The 20,788-nt window shown below is 40.9% G+C and overlaps 1 protein-coding gene across 1 annotated transcript; it reads left to right on the forward strand.

The window, feature by feature from the left end:
- Nucleotides 1-7,798: 7,798 nt before the first annotated feature.
- Nucleotides 7,799-15,087, forward strand: cacng6b (calcium channel, voltage-dependent, gamma subunit 6b). Its single transcript, XM_034698500.1, has 4 exons — nt 7,799-8,162; nt 10,612-10,686; nt 14,467-14,604; nt 14,709-15,087. The coding sequence occupies exons 1-4, from the start codon at nt 7,799-7,801 to the stop codon at nt 14,927-14,929; spliced, it is 798 nt and encodes a 265-aa protein (XP_034554391.1). The 3' UTR covers nt 14,930-15,087.
- The last annotated feature ends 5,701 nt before the right edge of the window (nt 15,088-20,788 follow it).

Consider the following 20,788-nt stretch of genomic DNA (forward strand, 5'->3'; position numbering starts at 1 on the left):
CCCACGGCTCATGTTCTACTGCAGAGTGAAACCAAAACCACACAAATCCTCTCTGATTAGTTTAAAAATGATTACATAAAAGAATGTGATGTCTTGTCCGCACTTAAGGATTACAACTGAAGCCAATACAGTGAAAGCTTGTTTCACAGATTAGCAAATAAATTAAAGCCTGAAGGCGAAGAATTTGAGTTAATTCACTCAAAACAAGTAAAATCATTTCACATTGCTGTGTTCATTTTTCACAATTTTCTGAAGTGTAGCCATTAGGAGGTAGTCAGGATGGTTGAAACTACTTAGACAAAACCTGCTTTTTCTTTCGTCTCCCTCACCTTCTGCCCCGATTCTCTGAGGACCACATGTTCACATTGTACAGGCTGCTTTCATTTGATACTTTGGTTGTTTAAAGATGGCACTAAAGACAGACCGTGTCATTGATAACACTTATGAGATGTTACTCCTTTACTTTCTGAAACCTGCTTTCTCAGTGTCACTGTCATTTATTTTCTTTTTTTTTCTCTCTCTCGAAAAAAATGTGATTTCTTAAATGACTTAAAACCTACAAAAACACATCTAGTTTATAAAAGCAAAAACAGTCTTTCATTTGTCCAATTTGTTTTGAAATGTTGATTAAAAACTGAATTTACATGAAGCCTTTCTATTTTTTGCTTCCTCTGTTCTGTTCCGCCCACCTCGCTGCAGCACAGTGCTTTCTTTTTTTTAAATCCAGGGAGTGACGTCATTCTCGGTTAATTATGGAAACGGAGTAGACTGGAGCCACGGCCAGTCACTTTCATTCAGCTGATGGCATAGTTTATCCAGAGCTGTAGTTAATTGGGATGTCCGAGCGATGGAGCTATTTCATAAACACAATACATAATTGTCTTTAATACAACCACTACAATAAACCAAAGAAACTTTACGAAATATGTTTTATTACAGACATAGTTTAAAATAAAGATTATGTTCATATTTACCTCGTGGGGACAAAAAAAAAACCTTTAACATTCAAAATGTAGTCAAACTTCATTAAGTCACTTTTATTAGTTTTGTTTTGCATTTACTGTATTCAATTTTCTTCTGCTGCAACATAATGTGTACATGAATGCATTTAATCACAGCTTTTTGACCTTTTTCCTTTCTGAAAAACCTCTTATTTAGGGGATTACAACCAGCCCAGTTAAAAAGAAAACATCTTAATATCCATCAGATTATTTATAGGTCTAATCAGAGGTGCATTTTTGTAAATTAGGCAGTCATCTTCAGATTTATACAAAAAATAATCTGTTATAAACCCCAGTCTGTGTGGCACATTTATATATGACTTGCTCTTCCTGGAGTTGGGGCAGCATATGTGCTTGCTTAAACAAAATCCAACCAGATATCTATCTGGCCTTTTCTTTGATATTCCAGTCAGTCCCCACGAGCACAGTCTTGGTCAGCAGCAATAAAAGCTACAAACTGCATGTCCACCTGGGATTTAACCAACAGAGAGGGACTGTAAAACTGTAACAGAAAAGCAACAAATCTCTGACATGAAATGATGTCCTGTGTCAGCTCTCTGCTGCCCGTCACCATCTGCATCGCTGCACCCCGCTGCACACACACACACACCCCGCAGCGGGGCCACACTGATGCAGCACTCTCCACCCTGTCGTTTCCCCGAGGGCTGGGATAAAACAGCAGCTCAAACAGGCTGCAGAAGCCGAGTCCAGCAGAGGAATCGTACAAAGCTAACCCTGCTTCTGCTTGTATCAAATGTTATTACAGCAGCCCTCTGAAGGCCTCATGCTGCAGTGAACACTGTAAATACATTACCTCCCTCTAGTGGTGGATGTAAAGCTGTAGTGATGGTCATTGTCATTCTGGGCAGTGCCCCCCCATTGATCCTCACTCAGAAAGATAGAACACTGCAGCAGTGATAGGATGGATGCGGCACTTTGTGTACCTATGGCGTTCATTATGTTAGAGGTAAACAAATGTAAACAGCCCTTTTGTAAAAAGGTTTGACACAGAATTAGCAACACTGGTGCAGAGAGAGGTCAGGTTAAAAATATTTAGGTGTGTCATTTAAGAATAGCACTGAAGAATAACAGCAGTGCATTCAGGGTCCTGGTTCTGTTCATTTTGGCCCACTGGTGCATCTACAAGGACACTTGGTTAATGCAGATGAATGCTGGTCTTACTACGACAAATCAAAATATCTGCCCCCAACAAAGACCCACGGGCAGTTTGTGATAGCTATGTACGAGGTCTGTCAATCAGCCATTGATCAGTCTGAATGTACATTGCATCATTTAGGGACTAGACTATTTTCAGCTGCAGATTTGATGCACCATTCTTTAGATTTTAGATCATGCATTCAATTTAATTTATTATTCATGTCCACGCTGTCCAGTGTGTTTAAAGTGAAAGACGGCTGCTGCAGCGGTGTATGTGCACACGTGTGGTCAGTGCATGCATGGCTGCCTGCGTACATGTGTGCACTTCAGTGAGTCCAAGCATAAATCTGCACTGCTGACAGAGCCACTTGAGTGATGTGGAGACAAGATAGTTCACATCAGCATAGTGTAGATTATTGATGACCTCACACTGTGTGCAGACACTTTCTATCAATCTGCTATGATGGAGGAGCAGAGAGAGAGGCTGTTTAATTAGAGGAACAGTCATTTTTAAAGAACAGACATGCATATGTGCCTTAAAACAGATCGCTTTCCTCCACATTCAGGAATTAATCAAGGCTGTCATGAGCTCAATATGTTACTTCTTTCTCTGAGTAAGTCTGCACCGTGGCTTTACAACAATGTCCCCTAAAAAAGTAACAGAACTTGACTGTTTCTGACATTGTAGGTGTTTAATTTCCTGTCACAGCCTGCAGCCTGGTTCGTCCCTTTTCTCCCATGCTCTCCTCATCTGTCCCCGACTCGGTCTCACTCCCTCTCCCCGCATCATACCCCCTCTCCCTGCTCTCCTCTTTCTCTCTCTCTCTCTCCTCCTCTCTCTCTCTCTCTCTCTCTCTCTCTCTCTATCTCACTCTCTCTCTCTCTCACTCTCTCACTCTATCACTGTGCCACGTATGTAACCCAAACTGTGCAGGAGCCAAGCAGAGGGCTGGGCCACGAGTTAAGCTTTCCTCAAGACCAGGCAGAAATCTCCCCGGACCCTGTTCAGTGAGGAATGAAATTGGGGCCTGCAATGCCTCGTTTTCTTCTCTTTCAGCCAGTCCTGTCAAACATTAATTCTCATTCACCTTTATATAACTCCCCTTATTCACTTTCTTGCACTTCTCCTTGTCTTCACTTACACTCTCAGTCTCTGTGTCAGATTTCCTCACAGTATCTTGTGTTGCTGTAAAACGCTATCCTAGTCCCTCACTTATAAACACAGGCTCCTCCTTAATGTCATTAACAGGTGGCTGTTTAAAATAGACACACACACACACACACAGCAGGTCGGTCACAGATACAGACATGTATTTAATCATGTTGGCAGGCCTGAGGTCATGTGATCGGACCACCCTGCAGCACCTCCGATCAGTGATTCAGAATTCAAACGTGTGGGTATGATCAGGGGGAGATTGTGCATGAGCTGCAGGTAAAGTCTTAAGGGCCAACACACACATTAAATCATCAACAGTGGTGACCAACTAGGCTGGCGCCCCCTCCCTTGTTACGCTCTCTTTCCATAACTCTAATGTACCTCCTTCTCAACCCTTCCCCCTCTCTCTCCCTCTCCACCTCTCTCTCTCCCTCTCTCTCCCATCACAGCTTTCCCCCTCTATTAAGTTTCAAGCTTCTCTTACTCCTGAACTGAACAACACACACCAAAACAGGTCAGCTTTATTCTTCTTTCTCACTCAAGTGCATAATCTACTTGTTGCTTTTTTTTTGATGCCAACATGTCTCACAGGGTGTCTGTGGCTGTATATGGTGAAACAGTGGAAAGAGTTCCCAACTCTAACAACCTGAAAATGCACCCGTGTGTCAAAGCTGCTGATTTGCTCAGCTGCTACAAAAATTGCACTTAAATTTTTGTTGCCTCGTCAAACTCACAAACATTCATTCAGCCACAGACTTCTTTGTAATCTCTGGTAATAAAACGTGAGCATTCGTCCTGCTTTGTTTTGACTCCTCTGATCACGCTGTAGTTAATATGAAATGTGATCAAGGTTTGTAATTCTCTGACCATTAATATTTCTGTCAGCAGCTGCAGCCTTGATATTCAATATTATAGTTCAAGATGGAGGAGTATTTTAATGCAAGGGCACTGATCTCAACATAGGTGCAGTTTTTGTAAGTATTCAGGAGCTTCCAGTCATATCAACATATTCCTCAGCTGATTTGTTGTACTTTTTCAGATACACTTTAACTCACCTGACATCAATCTTGATCCGTGACACATCATACGATTTATCGCTTTGGGCTTCACTTACAAGGAAGGAATCTGTAGAATATTTCATGAAGTAGCCTTAAAAATCAATCATTAAATGGACAAAAATGTTGCTCAAAGCTATTGGTATAGCAAGCAATTTATCCTGAATGTGCCTTTTTAATGATTGTTAAAATTCCCCTTGTAATCTATAAATTAGAGTCCTAAATCAAAACAGTGTCTGTGAAGTCAGAGACCTGCAATCAGTCAATGAAAAATAGGGACGAGTCAAAATTTGTGAATATTCAATGGTCTTCAATTTATATATATATATATAAAAAAAAGCTTATGTTATCAGTGTTTTACTTACACTGTTTGAGGGGCAAGGGCAAAAATAAATAAAAAGGGCACCTGCTGTATGCTTTGGGGCACCAGAGCAAAGAAAGTCGTGATTAACAAAGATCTAGCAGCATGTTGAAGACTGTCAGCTCTGCAGTTTTCTGTTTCTCCATAGCTTTCTGTAATCAGAAAGTTGTTGCACAACTGGCCTGGTTTTAGCCCGTCAAAAATAAAGGTAGGCTGATAAAGCTTTTAAGTGGACAACTTGCGAAGTAGGTAGCCTGGAGGTTACAGAAATAGTTTTTCAAACCCCTGTTACCCACAATGTAAGGTTCATTTCAACATAGTAATGAGGCCATAAGTAATAAGGAGGGGGGTTTGTGGGTCTTCCTCTAGAGATTTTGAGCACTTGATTCCCTGCTTTCTGGTGAATATTGATGGGACAATTTGTGGTGGAAATTTAAGAAATTGAAGGAAAACAAAATTATTCTCACATAACAAAAAAATAAATAAATAAAATAATGGTAGAATTAACCAATGAAACATTTTAACAAAAATAAGGAATACTTTCTGGAGTATTAAACGTAACTCTCAGACCTTGTATTACGACTGAATTTATATTTTAACCTTCCTGTTATATTCGTTTCTCTGGAACAGCAATAATGTTCCTGGTTCAATTTGACCCGGGGCATATTCAATTATCCAAAAGTGTCAATTTTTTAAAATGTAATTAGTAACTCCATAACTAACCATTTAAATCAAGATTTAGTCCATTAGTGTTCTTTTATTCTCACAGATCATGGTTCAATGAGGATAACTCACTCATTTTTTCATTAAAATTCACGTTAAAACTTTTTTTAATGTACATTGGAAAGACCTATATATAAATACAAGAGTTTTACATGACATAGATTTTTGTTTATTATATTTTACATTATTATTTTTTTATTTGTATGAAGTGATGTTGATAAATTGACACGACTCCTCTTCTGTCACATGCTGTCCAGATTTTTGTGCTGCATTTAGCTGGTTTGGAAAACATATATTACCTAAAATAGACTTTAAAAAAGGTCAATTTGACCCACAACATAACAGGAGGATTAGGGTAAAGTGACCAATAGGGTATCTTATCATATTATTGGAAAGACATCCAGAGGGCATTCTTTTCTTTTCATCCACTGGGATGGCAGCTACGAGAGCTTTTTTCCACTGAAAAGTCAGAGAAGGCGTTTTATAATGATTTATCTACTACAGGGGCATCCAAGAGGGCATTTCTACAGCATCGTTTTCAGACATGAGGGCTCCAGTAACACCTCCCACCCCTGGTACCCACCCTGCAAGTGATTATTTCATCTTAAAAATACATTTTCTCCATTACATAGCAGGGACTGTTTGAATAATTGTTGAACAGTTCCAAGTAATTGTGGAAAATTGTTTTTACTTGAAATGCCCATATTTGGTACTTTGGATATGTAACTCTCTTATGATGTTTATTTTTCAAAGTTCCACACACAAGCCTTAAGTGGCCCTCATTGATCATATTCTTTCAGAATCATGTTTAAAAAATCCAGAAGTACATAAACAGCCACTCTACAGAAACTGGAACCAGATAATAATTGGTCTCTTTAATTGATAAATTTCAAAATCAAAATAATTGCAGGTTAATCTTTAGCCCATTTAACTTTAAAATCACATCCTGGCTAGTTTTGCATTTTTGCCAGACATTATTGCGCAATGTATGCCTTTTTTAAAGAGAGAGAGGAGTAAAGAGAGGGTGGTGATATGTAGTAAATGGTAAAGGCCTGTAGTTTAGTATTCATTTAGACAACTGCAAACTCTAAATGTAAATCCTGCACACTATTATTTATATTAATTTGCTTCAAAATATTGTACACAGAGGTCCTCCGCTTTATGGGTTCACATGGTGCCTTGCCTATATATAATTCCTCTGATGCTGTCAGCGCAAAGCTCTGAATTAAGTGGTCCACCAACTGCTGCTGCAGCAGTCCTCACCGTCCAGGCCTCCAGCCTCCACTGTGTGACCTGTTGGACTGTACAGCAGAGCTAATTACTGCAGACCACCCCCCCTCTCTCTGTCTGTCAGAGGGTCCAGACATGAATTATCACCTCTCATGTACCCTGCACAGGGCACCAACAGGCCCCTCGCTCACAGTTTAGAGAACACACATACACAAGCGTGCACACACACATAAACACACACACACACACACACACACACGCTGGCTTTAGAAGAGACAGTCATGGCTGCAGACTCAACGTGTTTGTTGGTAGACGTAATGCATGCTGGGAGGTATTTGTGGCATCACGTTATCCCCCTCAGATCAAAGGGGATCTGTGTTAAAGCCAGTGAAAGTGTACCTGCTCGAGGAAGAGCTCTGTTGCAAACACCTCTGGGAAAACAGAGGGTGGGTGGTCCAGTCTGGCGCTGTGGTGTTATCTCTCACCTTGACCCACACACCCTCTTACTCCACTTGTTTATCCAGACCAATTGTTTCTTCACGGCCTTTCAGAGAAACAACATATGGCTTATCTATTGTTGGCTGAGAGCTTTTCATGTGGCTTTTATGGAGGGATAACTGTAGATGCCGATAAAGCTGTTGGAAATTAAACATTACGCTGGTTATAAAAGGATTTTGCTTGTGTGAAGCATGTGCCGGCTGCTCTTTTATCTTTGTGTTTCCTCTCTCTTTTGCACAGGACAGGACGGAAAGGAGACACCAGCTCTCCTTGTCTTCCACTCTATGTCATCCCATTTGTTATAATTTAATTGCTTCATCCACCCCCTGCTTTGTTATAGCTCTATTCACATCTCTCTTCGTCTAATTTCATCATTCGGCCCCCTCAATTTTATCTGATCTTTTGTTTACCTTGGCTTTTTTCACTCAATTTGCCAATCCATCAGCGGATATTTGACAGCTGAGTGCTCAATTTTTTAACGGATTTTTAAATTTCCTGCCCCTTCCCCAAATTCCCTCCCTCTACCTTTCCATCCATCAGTTGCTCCTCCACTCTCAAACCAAATACCCCCTTCCTTCTCAGTTGTCTTGTTTGGGCCTGATCATTTGAAAGCATCATGTGGTCTAACTTCTTCGTCCAGCAGGATGAGGACGGACGCATTGGGGTGGCTGGGGCTGGACAAGCTGGTGGTTTGGGAGGAATTAAGGGTGCAAGAGGACAGAGGAGAACCCAGAGGATGAGTGACAGCCAGGAGGGGAAGATAAAGCTGGCCTTTTTTGTGTCCATCATCGGCGTGACCCTGACAGTGTTGGGCATGGGGACAGAGTTTTGGGTTGAGCTGGCCCAACCGAAGAATTTCAGTGGCAACCAGACCTGCCAGATGGCCCATTATGGCCTGTGGAAGGGCTGCATCCGCACCCTGTGGGTGGCTGACATAGACCCGGAGAGGACAAGCTGCGGCCCAGCTGAACTACCTGGAGGTGAGACTTCTGGCTGCTGTGTCTGTGTGTGTTTGTGTTCATCTGTCTGTCTGCTCTCTGTGCTGTCTGGAAGGTGAGCAGGTGAGCTTTCTGGAGGGGATGTGTCTGTTTTCTTTCTTTTGTCTGCCTCTCTGTAAAATGAATTGCCTTGCTAGACACATCAACCTTCAGGCTGCCTCCATGCTACAGAGTGTGCTGCAGTATTTAAGTCAGGAAAAGGGTCAAAAGGTGTTACTGAGAGGTTGCAAGTTGTTGAGGAAGACTTGTGAGCAATTAGTCGCCATGATCTTTCTTTGCCATCACCACTGATGTGAAAACAGAAGGAGCAGGCATAACTAATAGGATGAATCCCCTCTGGGAATATGCAAACATCTGTAGGTCTTTAATCTTAGCTCATAAGGGACCGAGGAAAGCTATACAAACACTTCCTTTTGTAAAAAAAGAAGAAGAAAATCATCCCCCTCACAATCTTCAGATATTTGAACAACATATTCATGATGTTTGATCCACATTGAAAACCATTTTGCATGCGTTTATGTGCATCCAGTGTAATCTTGGAAGGGGAAAGAGAGAGGATAGCTGTGTGTGAGTGTGTGTGAACGCTGCCTGCATACATATGTATCTAGGTCATCCTACAGATAATGTGCAAATTGAATCATTAAAGAAATACGATGCTGGAAAATGCAGCACGTGCAAGACCACAGTAAAGCTGTTTTCAGGATTCAGACTTTTCTAACAGCCCACAGTAGGAAGCAGGTTCTGCACATGTAGCATCAAACAATATTACCTTTGTAAATCATTACATCATCAGCGTGATGAAGCAATGTTTTCTAGGTTTTCTCTTGACTTGATACCTAATCATCTCCTGCTGTGGACACAAAGTTCAGACAGGCAATAAGGGGCACCTGACAGCTCCTTTCTAAAAGCTCTTCATCCAACTTGACCATGGTAAGAGTCTCCAGAGAGCGTTGATTATCTGCACAATGACCCATTTCTGTCTAAAAGGCAAGTCTGGAGATGGAGAGTAGGCAGGTATTGGAGGAAGTGAGATAGAGATATAGGCAAGGACAGCTTAAGAGGGAGTTCCTCCAGGAATCTGGCACATATTCCTGTGCACAGCATTTAAATCTGAAAACTCCATTCAAACACAGTTTTTCAACCATGCATCAAGGACTAATTCATCTTCCTGTCACAGCAGATATCAATCTGGGCCTTCGAGATGGTTTTGTTGGTGTGTGAGAGCAGCCAGTATGCTTTTGACAATCTTCCCTCGCTCGTCCTCACTCAGTTGGCCCACGCCGCCTGTCGCAGATGGCCGTGGGCTCGTCATGTTTGGAGAAAAACAACTGTTTTTGCCATCTCTGCGTCTCTGTTTTCACATCCCTGTTTACTCGCCTCTGGCTCCCGTCCCGAGCTAAAACGCTGCCCGCCGCTGATGCCGGCCGTGCCTGTCATCTCGAGACCAGCTATCCATCTTCTCTGCCTACTGGAGAGGAACATGAGGGCTCAATGATTGTAACCTCGGCAGGGGCAGTGAGAGCAAAAAAACTGTGATAGCAAAATGTGTTAAAAGGATTAGTAGGCTGATGAATGATGTGTTTGCTCCAAAAAAAGATAATGTTTGCAAATTCACTTAGACTCAAACATATTTTGTGTGTGAGATTGCGGTGTATGTGTGCACACATGCAGGCCTTCTTGGACCACAAGATATTCAGTGGGTGAAAGTCATCACTATGCGCCTGTGAAGCCAAGTGGAATCTGACTACTTCACAGTTTTTGTCTAAATATAGAGAGAGGAGGGGGACAGACAGGGACTAAGGGAGAGTGTGTGTCTAATGCAGTATTAACCGAGCCCTCTGTGCTTCCTCCCCCTTTTGACATCTCCTGCTCCCCTCACCTCCTTCTCCATCTGTGTCTCTTTTCCCCTTCACTTGCTACCCCTCCATCTGCCCCAGCCTTACTCCTCCTTCCCCCTCGCTATCTTGTTCTCTGAGCCTCTTTTCATATTTCCTATATCCCCCTTCATCATCCTCTCATTCCTCATATACTCTTTCCTTCTTCTTCTTCTTCTTCTTCTTCTTCTTCTCTGTTTTTATTCTCCATCTGCCCCTTCTCCCCTCTGACATCTACCTTCAGTGTTTTGCCATCCCTCACTCTCTCTGAAAGCACCATATGTGCGGTGCTAGGCAGTGTGTGTGTGTGTGTGTGTGTGTGTGTGTGTGTGTGTGTGTGTGTGTGTGTGTGTGTGTGTGTGTGTGTGTGTGTGTGTGTGTGTGTCTCTGGATATTCCAGCTAATGCTCAACACTTGGATATAAATAGGAATGATGCCTGGAAGGACAGGGTGCATGGATGCATAGGAGGCGCATAGCAGGAGGCCAGCAGCCATCCATAGGAGTGCATGTTTCTGAAAGTGTGTTTGTCTGATCTCTTTGTTTCCTTTTCCTACAGACTCCAACTGCACCTACTTCAAATTCTTCACCTCTGGGGAGAATGCAGTCATATTCAAGAAGACAACAAACAAAAGTGAGATATTACAGATACCTACTCAGTACTATAGCTATCAATAAAGACGTTCACTATGGTACTCAGAGGGCCGTGCCGCTGCTGCTGCTGGTTTTTGCATGTTTCAGCCCATTAACTTCTACTGCCACCCTTCTTCTAAAGTAAATCATAAGCTATCAGACTGATGAATGTGTTTACTATATTGCCCGGGCAGCTGCTGGTTTTACTGCAGTTTGAAGTTCAGCTGGGTGAGACTTGCTACAACACAGTGAGCATAAATTCAAATGTACTTTTGGACAAAACTTTTCAACAGGGATAGCTGAGAAAGACCTGATGCAGCCAGCAGCGTGTCCAGAGGGGTGGCCAAGGGTGGCACTTGCACCTCTTGAAATCAAATTGGCCACCCTAGGGGCCACCCCAAAATCCTAAACTATGATTGGTTGTTTGCCTTGTTAGAGGTGGGGTTTCTGTTAAAATCTATAATTTGGGATGAGTTAAAAGGCTGACAGTAGATTTCCTTATTAGTGCCCTAAAATGTGACTTTGTAAAAACATTTTTTGTAAGTCCTTAAAGAATTAAGCTTAGAAGATTTATGCCACTTTGTCTTATTTTTTTTTTTAATTCAAAAGGAATATAACAACTGTTTAATACTTTAATGAAAGTAGGTTGTGAAGACAGAAAGGGTAAATGTTATTTATTTGCAAATGCACTGGCAACCCCTGCCTATGTGAGAGCCTCAGTTGGGCCACCCCAGTCAAAAAGTTCTGGACATGCCCCTGGATGCAGCCAAAGAAGCTTGGACACTCACTATATATGAGTTGCAAGAATTGCAATTACAAGACATACAATGAGAAAACATATTGAAGAGATATTCAATAGCATGTTAGCCAAGCTAGCAGTGTATCTGCTAGGGGCTGGCAATGTCAGACTGTTGGGAGGTCCACCACTTTAGTTTAAGTTTGCACATTTCATCAACTATTGGACATTGACTGTATATTACAGTTTTTCTCAGATCAGAATTGAAATTCTCGAAATAACTTGTTCAATCTTCACATCATTGCGTCACTTGTGCACATCAAAAAAGCAGTTTCTCATTTCTTTGAACAAGTTGAAATGCTTTGGTACATCCATGCAGATGATTATGTCCAATTCTCTGCTGTTTCCTACATTATCAAGTGCTTATGTCATGTTGATCAAAATGTATTATATTGGGTCTCTGTTGAAAAGTCTCGCCCTCCACAACATTTAGGCATTAGTTCATCGCATAAGTCTTCACATGCAAAATAGTTGAACATGTTGTCAGAATATGTCAGTCATATTTCTGTACATTTCCATTAGACTTTTTCTAAATCTGTCCTGAATTGATAAATTGCTCCCAGGTGAATGTTGACTTTCTCTAACGAAGGGAAATGTGTAAAGCATTAGATCAACCAATGATCAACCAGTTTTCTGAAATAGCTCAAAGGTGCATGTTCCTGATGAGATAAGAGCCACAATACACTAAGGTGTAACTTACAATTTACAATAACTGTCATCAAAACTTTAGCCATAGTTTACATCAGAACGACCCTCCAGAGTACACTGTTATATTGACAACATGACTCAGTAACTTGATGGTCTTATCCGTACACAATGACACAAGGACTTGTCACTCTGATGGCACTGACATGTTCATTGACACAGATATTTACTTTTGAGAGATGAACTAAGGATTTTGTGCAAGATACTGGCTTTTGCAGGTAATCCATGGTGTTTTGCTATTTGTACAAATTGTTCTGAGAAATGCACTTACTGTTTTGCAAATGTTGAGGATGATTCGAGAAATGTACCAAAGCGACTGAGAAAAACTGTAATATGGACAGTGTGCCACCATCTCCTCCCATACTTTGGTGTGAAATCGAAACACTACCTTGATGGGCGCAGACATATTGAGCTGGTGGAGCCGCGGGACTGACGTCACATCCCTCCAGCCAAATGCAACACACATTTAACTTAAAAATAAAACGTCAAAGATCCCTCAGGTCGGTGCAATCCACAGCAGTCCCATTATTGTGTTGGTTTCAAGGTCAAGGTAGTTCAGGAGGCTAGTAGGATAGCTCAGGACTTTATTTTTTGCCCTTTTCTATCCATTGGTGTATCATGGCTGTGATGGAAGCAGGTAGAGGGAGACTACAGGTTACAGGATATCATGGACCAAGGCATCAAGAAAAGACTTCCATGGATATGAAAAGTTTGATGAATCTTGTGTTAGGGTTTGTTACATTTCTAAGATTATGTCTCTATTCCGTTTATCCAGTAAACATTTAGAAGCCTGTCAACAGAGCGGTCAATCACTATTTTTTTAACATCAAAAAATGAATTAAAACTCAACTTCTCTGATTTTTTTAAACACATGGACATAAAATGGCCAATTGGATAACTAACTGCTTTGACAAAAACAATGTTTGAGTAATTTGGTGTGTACTTTACATTTATAATGTAACCTATGGTCCATCTGTTATAATGTAGGAGGCAGGATTTAAGATCTATACTGCAGCTAGTCACCAGGGGGAGCTCTAAATGTTACGGCTTCACTCAGGATAGCTGTGTTTCTATCCATGTTTTATTGAGTCTGTGACTGTTTTCGAAACCGCCCACTATACTAGCAGTACGTACTGATTTGGCCAAAATTCAGTATGTAGTAAGTAGTATGTGAACAAGAGGAAAAGTCTGCAGTATGCCAAAGCTCCTTGGATGTCTACTGATTTGGGAAAATTTCTTCAACTTAATATTGTCAGTGCTGTTTGTCTACTTGCTTTAACATATTGAGAACACCTTTGACAAGATTTTTAAAAGAAGCTTAAGCATGTGAATTAAAAACTTAACGGAATCAGGATCAGGCTTATTTGTGGCTGATCTGCATTTCAATATTGTCCAAATATCAGAGAAACCTACTCATGAACAAAATATGTTTCTTGTGAACATACAGTTTTTGTAACTCCCTGACACATAAGCTGGTTGTTTTGCATGTAAGGAGCTACTGGGCTGTAGAATTTAGCTGAGGTCTGCGCTTTTAAAGTGCCATTTTTTTGTATTTGCAGAGAACAAAGCTGCAACATGACTAATACTCATCAGTCTTGTTTTTCTGTCTGTGTTGTTAGTGATAATTATAAAGGTTAGACTGCATGAACAAAATCAAACAACTTTCGACACCTACATGGTCTTCACAGCGAGGACTGAGTCATATCGGCCGAGTTTTAACTCTGTGGGTTTATTTAACAATCTAATGGAGACACACTAACCCAAATATTCGCCTTGCAGGATGATGAAAAAGCATGAAAGAGAGTGGCTGGAAAAAAATAAAACAGCTGATAGCCTTTTTATGTTGCTCCTGTTGTCTCACTTTCTTTTTCGGCACTTACTCCCCTCAATAACAAAACCCATTCTGAAAGGCTGTATCTGTTGTTTTTTAATGAATAAAATAATATCAAATATCTGTGTGATGGGGAATCAAACGAACACAAAACTGGCATTCTCTGCTGTGAAATGCTGATTAGGTTTTTGGGTTGCACCTGTTCATGTTTACAATGCCAGGAAAATTTGTATTAAGCAGATCCAGTGTGGGAAGGGATACAAATCATACTGTGTTTGAACTTTCACACAGTAACAGAGTGTAATCAGAGAATAAGCTTGTAGAGTCAAACTTTCTCTGATTCTACTGTGTGGTCATTTCATCCCTGGTAAATGTCTTTCTAGCTGCACTTCAGCTTTAACGATACATTTAAAAATCAAATCCTTTTTCTCTTGTTTTTTCTGTCACAGATCTGAATTTAGCTTCAGCTATTTTGGCCCTGTTGAGCCTGACTATGATGGTAATGGGCTCCATCTGTATCGCCATGTCACTCAGCAAAGGAGTGCCGTTCTTTCTCAAACCGGCTTCCTTCTGCTTCATCCTGTCAGGTTCATCCTCACTTTGCTGTGCTACATATTTACAATACATTGCTGGGTGGATTACATGATTATATTTTTGTTATGGCTATTAATTCTCCTCTCCGTCTGTGCAGGAGTGCTGGTCCTCTTCTCTGTCCTGGTATTCCATCAGTCAGTGCTGGCCCTGCTGTCCAGTGATCACTCTGTCCCTTTACACCACGAGCTGTCCTGGTCTGTAGCCTGTGTGGGCTCAGCAGGAGGAATACTTATCCTTGGAGGTTTCCTCTTCATTCTCCTCTCCCTACCCTTCAGCCCCTGGCAGAAATGCTTGCCACACAAGAATAGCGCCACCTAGCACACAATGATAAAGTATTCATACAGTATTGCTGATGTCTTGTGTAAAAGTAAAAAGTAAAGTCTGTATTCTGAGGGCTGTGACTCGCTTGCTCTTGGCATTTACTTTGTCAGATACAATGTCTTAATCTAAAGTTTGAGCAGAGGCCAACAAACACTCACGTGGGGCCTCTTGTTTTTTTTCCTAAAATTGTTTGTGTTTTTAGTTAAAGTAGATGGAAGAAGCAAGAGTTGTTTTGCTAATTTTTAAGCTCTGTGTTGTTTTAACTTAAAAATGTCCTAAAAATAACCAGCTGTACAGCCATACATTAATTTAGTTTTTATGACAAGAAAGTAAAAAAAAAAAAAAAAAAAAGTTAAATGCCCAGACACTTCTGTATTTGAAAAAAAACGGTTACAATTTAACCAATTTTATTAAGAATTAAAAAACACATGAGAGGAGTAAGTACAAAGTTAAAATTCAATGAATTTTTTTGTTTGGTTTCGTTTCAAAGTGGATTAGCAGAATCACATATTGACTGATATGTCATACATATTGACATATTAAAAAACTGATGCCAACATTTTTTTTTATGACATGATGAAACTAAGAAATAGGATTTACTTGGTTGTGAACAAAAATGCAGCAGCACCTACAAAAAGTGGCAAACAGCATGCCACTAACTGGTCCTGTCATGTACCTGTACTTCTGGGTGATGTCACCGGTTACCAGACTGGTGTGCTGGTCCCCTTAGAGGTATGCCACCAGTATGTCACCTTGGTTTTGGATTTGGTTCTGACATATGGGTCGGCACTTTATACCGGCCCTTGGTCACCGATATCTGATCTAGCTTTTTGAGTCCGATCTAGACGATATCCAATACCAGGATCAGATCGGTGCATCCCTAGCCTGTTACCCTAGCCACTATAGCCAGTCAGAGTAATCAATAGCAGAATTTGATGCCACATTTTAGATACCCTTATTGTGAGGTAATACTTTAGAAGGCTAATCTGCTTCTATCAACATGGAATATGAAGTTTTTACAAGCAAATTTTATGATTTATAAATGCTGAGCTGCATGTAAGAATACAAATTGTTGGAACGTGCTGCTGCCGATCTTGGCCAGGACACACTTGTTAAAGAGATTCTTAATTCTCAATGTGGTTTTCCTGGTTACTTACATTTAAATAAATTGGAAACACATTTATCTGCTATCAATTACTCTGGCTGGTTACTGGGGCTAGACTAACACCAGCCAAGGCTAAATAACTTTTATGTCATCACACAGGTACCCAACAACCATACTTTCCAATACACATAAAAGACCTACGAGAAAAGCGAGTACATTCCTGTACTTTCATCACTATGTTACATTTATGTTGTCAGTAAAGTCAAAACTATGTGTAGTGGCATCATGTTGGGACCAACACACCAGTCTAGCGACTAGTGACGTGCCGCATGACAACTGGCACACAAAGTTACTCTTTCAATCTCACAGTCACTCAAAGAATAGCTAAGACTAGGGAAAGATCATGACTTCAGTTAACAAGACTTGTGTTTTTATGTTACTGTTAAACCCGTGACTGATGTTGATAGAGGGCTTTTCACACATTGTTTTGGCACTCCTCCTCAAAATGACAGATGTTGTCATCCTTTGTGGGGGGCTCAATGTTCACACTGTAGAACTTAAAAATCAGACAAAGTCAAGATGACTGATACCAAGTTTGGAATTTAAATGGTATGCCATAAAATTATGGCATATCATGAATGTTCTTATTTTTATCATCGGAAATTAATTTCCATACTTAAGAAATGCAAAGCAGCATTAGAGTGTTTCGCTATCAGCAAAGCAACAGAAAATACATATATTTTGACAATGCTAACAAACAGTATGCAGATGGTCCTGATTGTGTTGTCTTTTCTGGTACATGTTGTCTTTTGAATGGAATCAGTGTGTATTCTTGATATTCACACTTGTGAAAAAAGAGGCTTTGGTTGTCATTATTTATTTCTTACTGTATATGTGTTTTACAACTATTGTGTGTCTTCAGTTCTCAAGATGAATGTATGTTGAATGAAATCAAACTGTGAGAAGTGATTAAATACCATTTTTTATATCAGAGGACTGCATGGACTGTCTTTACAAGCCCGACTTTGAACTGAATGATTGAGTTTATGTTTTATAACTGGTCTCTGTTTATTTGTAGTGCTGTCTCCACTCTCTTTATTTACAACCCACCATATGCCTGCAGTTGACTCATATCTATGTTCAGTACGTGCTGTTCGGTTTACTTTTCATTAGAGGGATTTATTGTTAGATAGTTGACCCCCTTTCATTTGCTGACATTACATCCAGCCTGCTTTCAAACTTGACATTCACCCATTTTCACCCCTTCAGTGTGACTCCTAACCCCTCTGCCAACTCCCCCAAACCCTCCCAGCTATAATTAAACCCGAGCTCATCGTAATGTGTTTCACTGCAGAGGTTCAGAAACCTTATCCTTGAATTTCAACTATGTACCCCAGCAGCCCATCCTCATACCTCTGTGCCCTCTCCGCTGCTTCTCCAACCCTGACCTCCGTGCGTCACTCTCCCTGCTGTCTCCATGGGGAAGGCTGCGGTCACACCTCTTTCTCCACCTCTATTCCCCAACACACACACACACACACACACACACACACACCCATGCAGCCAGATAGACAAGCGCTGGATCATATCAGAGACGGCCCAATAACTGCTCCCAAATGCATCCCACTTGGGACTGAGCGGCATCCAGACAGTCACATACACTGGCATGGCCACCTGCACACACACACACACACACACACACACACACACACACACACACACACACACACACACACACACACACACACACACACACACACGCTTTTAAGTCTCAGTGGGCAGAAACTGTATCCACATGACACACTATCCTGGTTGTATATTTAGATGTTAATAGTTCTACTGAGACTGTTTTCAAAGTGGTGTACGACCACTTACTGCAGGTTTGTAAGAGGAAATGGACTAACAAGAATTCTGGGTACAAGCTCCCAGAGGGGGGAAAAATCTACTTCCCTTTTGAGATATTAGAAGAATGATTTAATGCTATAAACTGTGATTTTTAAAAAAGGTGCCAGTGTAGTGGTTGACATGAGTCTCTCATTGCTGTATCACCGACTGAAGATTGTAGGAGGTATGATAATAGCAGAGTAAAACACTTCCGAGTGCTAATCCTCGGGGTCCAGGAGCTCTGTGAGGAATCTCAGACCATTTGTCAGGGATGTGACATTGCTTTTCTCTGCCATAATGCATCAGAAGTATCATCTCTTGCCTCTGGAGGGTCTCCTTCAGCTCGATCCTCACTGGAACTATTCCAACTTTATTCCCTCGTCACAATGAAGCTAAGAAAAACCTGCCCCCGAGGCCTGAAGAGAACAGAGAGGACTTCGACAGTATGTTATAATTCTAATGCAAAAACACGCAGGAGGACCCAGATGGTCCCATCAGAACAAAAAGTAGACGTGTTTAGATGGGGTGTTTGTCACAGAAAAGTTCACTGAATTAATTTTCAGTTACTTTTCTCATTATCCTGTTTGGCAGGATCCTCCCATCTGGCACCACACATATATTTGCAAATATTATGAGCCGCAGGTCTGACAGTGAAGGTCGAAGTCTTTTTAGGATCACAGCATGATAAAGATGAGCTGAGACACCTTGAGCTGGAGGAACTATTACAACCATAGTGTACTCTTTCTTTTGATGTTTGTTAATTAACATAGTTGCTGAAGTTCTGCAATTAAGTAGCATTTTGTTGCACTTTTAACTTTACCTCAAAATTTCCACTTTTTACCTCTACTTCTCATCATCTTAAGGATGCATTTTGCACATTTTAATCAACATTTATGAACCATTAACAGCTGTGTGTATTTTTCAGTTGAAGATTTTTAAATGTCTATTAGATTGGTAATATATAAGCATCAATTACTTATCTGTTTTTGTAATAGTTTTAACTACAGTGAGGGAGCACCACAAAAAAAATCCTTTATTACTTAGTGTAATATCAACTAATGTTAGGATCCACTGAACCTTATTAAAACATGTAGTATGCTATTTAAGTATCCGTTCTCTTGTTCCATGTTGCTTTGATCATTATTTATGGTCCTCTGTGGGGTCAACTTCCTGGTTGAGGATGACTCTCTCATGAACCTGCGCACCTGAATGCCCCATGCTGCAGTAAGCAAAAAAACTAATTGGGTGAAATGAATGGAGGGGAAGTGAAGTAGAAATTTCAATGCAGGACTTCTCAGAGCAGGGGTTCTTTGGGGCCAGGGACCCCTTACAGGTGAGAATATTTTCCAAGGACCCCCTCACAATTGTAACATAGATTAAGCACATGCTTACTACCATTTGCACTCTTAGACACCTTTGGAACGATTTGTATTGTAAAACTTATCAATCTAAATACTTCAGACCTGTTCCATAGTGATAAACAGAAAACAGTTTCACCATCTGTGTTTTCTGGTGGATGTATTCCTTGCTCTTTAATTTTGTTCTTATATTCCGGGTGATCAGATGTCGCTTTAGCTTTGCTGGCTTCATAGCTTCGTTCCCTAGCACCTGAAGACACATGACGCATTTTGGTCTCCCGTCACTGTTCTCAATAAAACCTAACTATACCTGTCGCCATTTTGTCTTAATTTAGCTAGCTTGGGCTTAGCATCACTTGACGATGTGAACTGATTTAGAAATGGCTCCATGCTAGTGAGCTAGTAAGCAAAGCTAAGTAGTAGTAGGAACAGTTGTGATGGAGTGATGTGTGAATGAGTGATACGTGACAGATTGATGTGAGTGTCACAGTCATATCAGTATCTATGGCCCAAAGCTAACTAGGGTGGGAATAATGGCCACAATATGCTGGTTTCATTGGCGCAAATGGTCCTCATCTGTACATATGCTGTTTTTAATGACACAGCACAATTTTATAATTTATTAGAAATCTATCATAATTATTTCACGGACCCCCACGCTATGGTTCGCAGACCCAACTTTGAGAAACATTGTCTTAGAGTATCTGTATAGCTTTATAGTTGTGTTTTACTTAAAAACTCTGAATCAGTTGCTTGTCATTCTGCAGTTATAGAGAGATTTGGAGGCATCTTTCGATCAACATGATCAATTTAGAGCCCCTATGAGGAAATTTGTTTGTTTCAATTTTGGCGCCCCCTGTGGACAAAGTTATATCTCTTTGTAGATCTTTCCTGGTACGTTACATGTGTGAGTTGTGTTTTTTAGACAAAAAATATCATCCATTCTCCTATTGACAGTCAAATGCATCACTCATTATGAATATCTGCCATGGAAACAGTATAACAAAGGGGGTTTCCTTTACCGTCCTGTATGTCATCTTATCTGACCCCTCTCTCACAGAGGGTACAGGCTTTAAAGATTACAGAACAGAAATCGTCAGTCTTTCTTCTCATGGTCAGAAAAGAGCCCTCACTGACTACGCTTACATGAAGTTAAGGTGTTAACTTAGATTCGGGAGCAGGACCACGCCTAAACCACACCCTCAATCACCTGACAAGCCTTCTTAAACGTAGCCAGCCTACTCCAACTGCTTGTCCGTGATTCTTCAACCCACCCTCCCTCACCTTACTCTCCTGCCCTTAACCTATTTCCTTGTCCTCTCCTACTCATCTCGTGCTCGCTCCTTCTATGCCCTGTCTACTTCCAGGTACAACCTGGGTCAAGATCAGCTCCAGCAGGATAACGCTGAGACGGAACCCCCATCCTGAGTCTCCTTCTGCTGGGCACACCACGCACAACTAATTCATTAAATGTTCAACTTATATCCTTGTGTGGCGTGGTCCTTGCTA

The sequence above is a fragment of the Notolabrus celidotus genome, chromosome 12 (assembly GCF_009762535.1).
Source record: "Notolabrus celidotus isolate fNotCel1 chromosome 12, fNotCel1.pri, whole genome shotgun sequence".
NCBI classification, from domain to species: Eukaryota; Metazoa; Chordata; class Actinopteri; order Labriformes; family Labridae; genus Notolabrus; species Notolabrus celidotus.